At 32.2% G+C, this 6,000-nt stretch overlaps 1 protein-coding gene across 1 annotated transcript in view; it reads left to right on the forward strand.

The window, feature by feature from the left end:
* LOC124713192 (RAB6-interacting golgin) overlaps window positions 1-5,270 on the forward strand; it is a 59,220-nt gene extending 53,950 nt beyond the window's left edge. Inside the window, exon 6 of the mRNA XM_047242930.1 lies at window positions 3,156-5,270. Coding sequence (XP_047098886.1) covers window positions 3,156-3,437 — 282 coding nt within the window. The 3' untranslated portion in view covers window positions 3,438-5,270. The remainder of the gene's footprint in view (window positions 1-3,155) is intronic.
* The last annotated feature ends 730 nt before the right edge of the window (window positions 5,271-6,000 follow it).

Consider the following 6,000-nt stretch of genomic DNA (forward strand, 5'->3'; position numbering starts at 1 on the left):
ACATATAAAAGGAAATTATGAGCTTTGTGTGGTGTCCTACCACTCCTGTACAAAGAAATTACCACATATTTTCATGCTGTAGCTGCTGTTAATGGACTACTGAAACTCTGGATTGTGAGCAACCAGCACTGTTTTGCGATCTGAACTCTATAAAAGTAATTCTTATTGATAGCAATATATATTATGTAAGGAATGATTATTCAAAATCATTGCTATCTCATAATATAAAGTGATTAAATAGAGCTTTCTATATTTATACGAATGTGAAAGAACTTAACTTATTGTTAAACATTGTGAAATTAGTTCTATGTATGGATGGTGCATACTGTGGTTCAGTAAAGTATTTGTTGCTCGCGCCTCACTTCATGTGTTTCGCAACTGTAAGGACACGAAGTGAAGATGCTGTTTTGTCTGCTGCTGTAGCATAAAATAATGAAACAGTTGACTTTAAAATAGAATGTCAAGGGCTCAGATGTGACTTCAGTTTTGATGTGTGCAGTCAGTTTGTGTTACAGCAAAAGATACACACATGGGATGTTATGTTCATGAAGTTATTTTGACATTAATGGTACATACTTTTTCTTCTTCTTTATGTCGTGCAAATCAGTTTACACAGTCTTTGAACATGGTAAAATGATTTTATTTGTTTGTCTGCTCAGCTCTTAAATTCATCATTCAGAAAAGTAGCGCGTGCCGTAGTTTGTGGTCTACTGTCAGTTGTGTACATTATTATTTTCAGCTGGTCACGTTGAACTAAGTTCTGGCCCCTAAAAATCATTTGTAATGGCAGACATCCTCAGTGACAGACATCCTTCCTGACAAAAAATTTTTCCATTATAATCTTAATTACTTTTCAAAAGCTTTAATTCATGGACACTAATCTTCATAAAAATCATAGGTACCCACTCAATATACTGGAACCCGTAATTGAGCTGGATTTTAAAATTTCGTGAAATAAAGTTTTTGCCTGGATGCTGTGTTTTTTTAGTACTAAACTGAATTTTCTGTTTACATGCTGGACCACTGTATTACATTAATTTCTTTCTGAAAATAATATGTCTTAGAAATTTTAGCCCCCATGTTTTATCTATTCTGCACTTAAGAAATTATCATTGCTAGAGATGTATTCTGGTTTTAAAGAAGCTAGTTAAAAAGATATTTCAATGCATTTGTGATGGTGCTTTAACAGTATCTGTAACAACAAATGAATTTTAAATGTGAAATTTCACAAATCATTGTTATTTCTAAATGATCCAATCTTAAATTCATTCATTACTTGGTTCTGTGCATTTGTTTGAGTACAGAAACAGCATTAATTTGAGGATTGTTGCTTTCAGTGCTGTTTGCCCACAGTCTAGTGACTAAGCTGTATGGAATGTCCAATAAAACACACACACACACACACACACACACACACACACACACACACACACACTTACAGACTGTAAATATTTTTAGTGTTATTTGTGCACATGTGGTTTTACAGCAGCATATTTTTAAAGATACAGAATTACAGTTCTTGCATTTAAAAATTTTCTTGCAGAAACTAAACTTAATGTGTTATTGGTAATTTGTAAATTTTAGCTATTTCACCTATGTTTTGTTTTGTCCCACCATGTTTTTAACATGTATATTTTTGTGTCAATATTGCTCTGCAATGCTAAATGAAAACATTGTAAATATGGCAGTATGCTATTCGAAATGTTTCATGTACTTCTGAAATATTGTGTTTGTAGAAAGCAGTCTTGTATGTGTAGCTATTGCCTTTCTTCAGCATCTGTGAATGTGAACAAGTTTTTGCATAGTTCCATAAAAAATATTTCAAAATGCCTTGTAAATTGCTGGTTACAGGTATTTTATCTCTTTGTGCTGATCTTAATTTTTTTTTATTTGGGAACTGCATGTACCTGAGTGCTTTAAATTTCTCTGTATGCAATCTTACTCTGTGAAACTTGTTCACCAGTAGTAAATATTGTTAAGTTAGAAGACACACATACATATACCCAGGGTACAGACTTGAGAATCTCTACTTGTATTTCTTAGTGAGGTTATGAGGACTTGCACAGATCTTTATAGTAATTTATGTGGCAGTATGATGACGATAAATTTGGTGGGACAAAACTGTATATAACACGCAACACTAAATCACCAATGGCTTAATATGGTGTAAATATGTACATCTTTCTAGCTTTTGTATGAAATGTGAATGACTTTTTCTGTCACTAAAGTTTTCTATAAGACTCGAAAGAATACCTGTACTTTGAATGCTACTAGACACATGCAAATGCAATACAGGCTTCATGTATGTATGTTTTAGTTTGCAGAGAATGATGCACATAGTTCTATGGGAAAAGTTATATCTTGTAATGGGAACGCAGTGACAATACGTCTATGTTTCATCATTGATGTATGGTTCCTACTGATGTATAATCTCTGTAACATATATTTATTAAACAAAATATGTATAACTGAAGTCACACAAGTTGGAACTATATTGTAGCTACATTGCTGACACACTTAACCATGATAATTATGAGACTAGAGTACCTCCTTTGTAAGCTACCTAGGCAGGCAAAATATTGAAATTGCAATTCAACATATATAAAAAAATATATTGATCTGTCACAGTTTTAAGTTATTTTTAATTTTTGTTTTTGCTTTTGCGTGGACTTGTGTGCTTTTAATAATATTGTAGAATTAAAATGCCGATAAACAATATAAGACTTGTTAATGACTGGGTGCAACTATTATGCCCTTTGAAACAATTATCTACAACTAGGAAACAGTAAAACATTGTATGATCCTCTTTTTTTTTTCATTGTGTTTCGCCCTTTGGTGTGTCATGCAAGTGGAAGTTGTCTTTTCAGTGTAAACGTCCCATCCATGCTTTTACTGTTAAGGTCAAAAGTTAGTGGAATGGTAAAATGTAAATACTGACATTGCAGCCTAATGCATGTGACATATTGTGATATGTAATTGCTATATTTTAATAGGAAAGTTATATTCTAGTCACTTACTAATTGCAGTTGGTATCTTGACACATACACAATGCCTTCTATGTCTATATTCTAATATCAACAATTAAAAGGTAGCTATTTATTTATTTTTCAATTTTTGTTTCCTTTCTTTCAATTTTATTTTCATTTTTTATTTAGATACTATCTCCTTTGCGTGCCTTGGACGAAGTCTCATATTCAATGTGTAACACACTGAAACATAAACAAACTGACGAAAACACAGCTGCTGCTGAGGAAAAAGTGGGAGTTCCAGGTGAAGTATTAGAAATATCTGCATGCGAGCAGCCATGCATAATGTCTGACAAATGTTCAGATCAAAATGATATTTTGATATGTAAGGATGGAACGGAGACTAATGATAGGGAGTCTCGAATAGTTAATAGTGATGATCATTTAGTGAACCTTCAGGATGTTACATAGGTGAGAGTACCGAAACAGCATATGCTGACTAATATTCCATATGCAGCAGCTGTAATTCGGTTACCGTTCCTTATAGTTACCCCATATATTAGAAATATCTTTGTATTGAGCCATTACTGCTTTATTACAGTTGAAAATTTGATAAATATTACAGCCGATGTGCAGCTAGTGGCACCAAAGGAGTGATGTATTTTATGGCCTCGCTAATTAATATTTTATAAATATATATGAAAGGATTTTTTAATGATTTTCTGAAGAACTCAGGATTTAAACAGAAAGAACTAACAATAATTTGACAATAATATTTTATAAGTATATATTTTATTCCAGTTATGTACTTATTTTGTAAAAATACGTGCCTCTCAAAATTAGTACTCTGTTAGTAGCATGTTTAGTAGATTAACTTGTGGTGCTTTATTCTGGTATGGTGCTGATTGGAGTGAATTCTTTAGTGAGTGCTTTTACATATCTTGTATGGTTGTACGTTTTATAGCCTGTCTGTGCTTGATGGTGGATGAATATTGGGGCTCATAAAGAAATAGTGCCATATAGTAAAACAAAACTTCCACTTGTGAAACTTTGAGTCACCCTTTCAAGTAGAAATGTTTTTATCTAGATGGCTGAATGTAGTGCAATTCACAGTTATGCAGTTTATGTACTCATAGTGTTGTACTTTATGGCATGTAGCTGTGACATTTAAAAATAGTTATTATGAGCCTCAATATCTGTTGTTTCATGATTAAAAATTTTGTAGCCAGGTCATGCTGTGATACTTTTGTACTTTTTATACTTGTCATTAGTAATGTCAGAAATATTTAATAATGAAACAAAATAATCTCTTGTTACATTAGATAACCAGTAAAAGTATTTTTGTTGGCATGGTTCTAGATGAGTAGGAGTGGTTTTGCTAGACATGTTTGTGTGTAAAATCCCTGCACATTTCTTCTCTAATGATGACTTTTCTGGGCATTCATATGGAATACGTTCCACTTTTCTTAATGTTTCACACAACTATAAAAAAATGTCTAGAAGTAATATTATATGCTTCCAGACAAATTGTGTGTACAAAATAGGGCTGTATTATTTCTGATTATTAAATTCAGTTATTTGCTCTAAAATTCAGAAATTGGAACAATGTTATTAGGTTACTGTACCTGTTTACGAAAAAAAAGTTTGACTGCAGTTAACATACATTTAAATTGTGCATATAATGCTTACTCTGTTTGAATAGTGTTGGTGCTTCTGTGATACATCAATCTTTTAAAATATATATAGTCATTTCTGATTCTTGTGGAATGCTAATAATTTTAGTGCAAACTTTCATCACGAAAGGAGTGTGGTTAATAGCATCAGATACTTAACATTTTTGACAAGATGTATGTCTGGCCACACATAAAGCATCACTTAAAAAATGGACCTTGCAATTAGAATATTTCAATGTTTCAGTAGAGTTTAATGCGCTGCATCACTTACAATAGGTGACACAAATTGCAGCAATCTCATAATTTGTTAACCATGTGGCATAGAGCATCCACTGTAGTGAACAACTGTTAAAGGTCACTTCTTTGATGTTTTTAATCATTCTTCAGCCTGCAAATGCACACAGTCCACTGCAGTGGGCTCTCCCTACTGATTTTGTGCCTTGCATGCATTTGCAGGCTCATGATTGATTAAAACTCCAGAGATGTGTCCATTAACAGCCGTCTACTGCAATAACAACATGCACCACAGAGTTAAAGGTTGGCAGTAATAATCTTTCTTTGCTGATGATACATGAGATTTATATAACACACACACACACACACACACACACACACACACACACACACACACACACACAGTGCAATGAGGTAAAAACAGTTAATTTTGTGAAGTAATTTGCTATTGCATCTTTGGAAATGTATTTCTACATATAAAACTTGGAATTTCTGGTTAAATAATGTACATACAGGTAGCTAGTGCAACATGAGACCTTCTACATTTTCTTGTACTGTTTTCCATACATAATATTTAATTCTTTGTTTGTATTTCCAGATATTTTTATCACTGTAAGTTGTTATGGTTTATACAAATCATACACGTGGAAGTTCATTTTTTTTAAATTTTTGTATGGAAAAATATCTAATAAAATGTTCTATTATATTGTGACCTATATGCCCTCTGGTAATTATATATACAACTGCATAATATAATTCCATAAAATTATATATACAACTGCATAATATAATTCCACAAAATATGAAATTTCTGAATGTAAGGCACAGATTATAGTGTGGAGAAGAAGAAACCCTAGTGTAAACATAACACTATGTCTGAAACTGTTCTTTGCAGCATTGCTGCAAATGTAGAACCACAAACAATTAATACAGTTTCTAATATTAATTGAATATACTGTGATTTTTGAAGCAGTGAACTTGAAAAAGAATATTGTTAGATGTATAGACTTTAGCTTTGGTTTTTGGATACAATGATTTGAAATGTAAAAAAATTGGCAGTGAAAATATTTTTGTACATATTTGTATCAAGATCAGCCTGTTAGTTAGCTTATTATTGTTTTGACACT

Source organism: Schistocerca piceifrons, chromosome 1 (assembly GCF_021461385.2).
Source record: "Schistocerca piceifrons isolate TAMUIC-IGC-003096 chromosome 1, iqSchPice1.1, whole genome shotgun sequence".
Lineage (NCBI taxonomy): Eukaryota > Metazoa > Arthropoda > Insecta > Orthoptera > Acrididae > Schistocerca > Schistocerca piceifrons.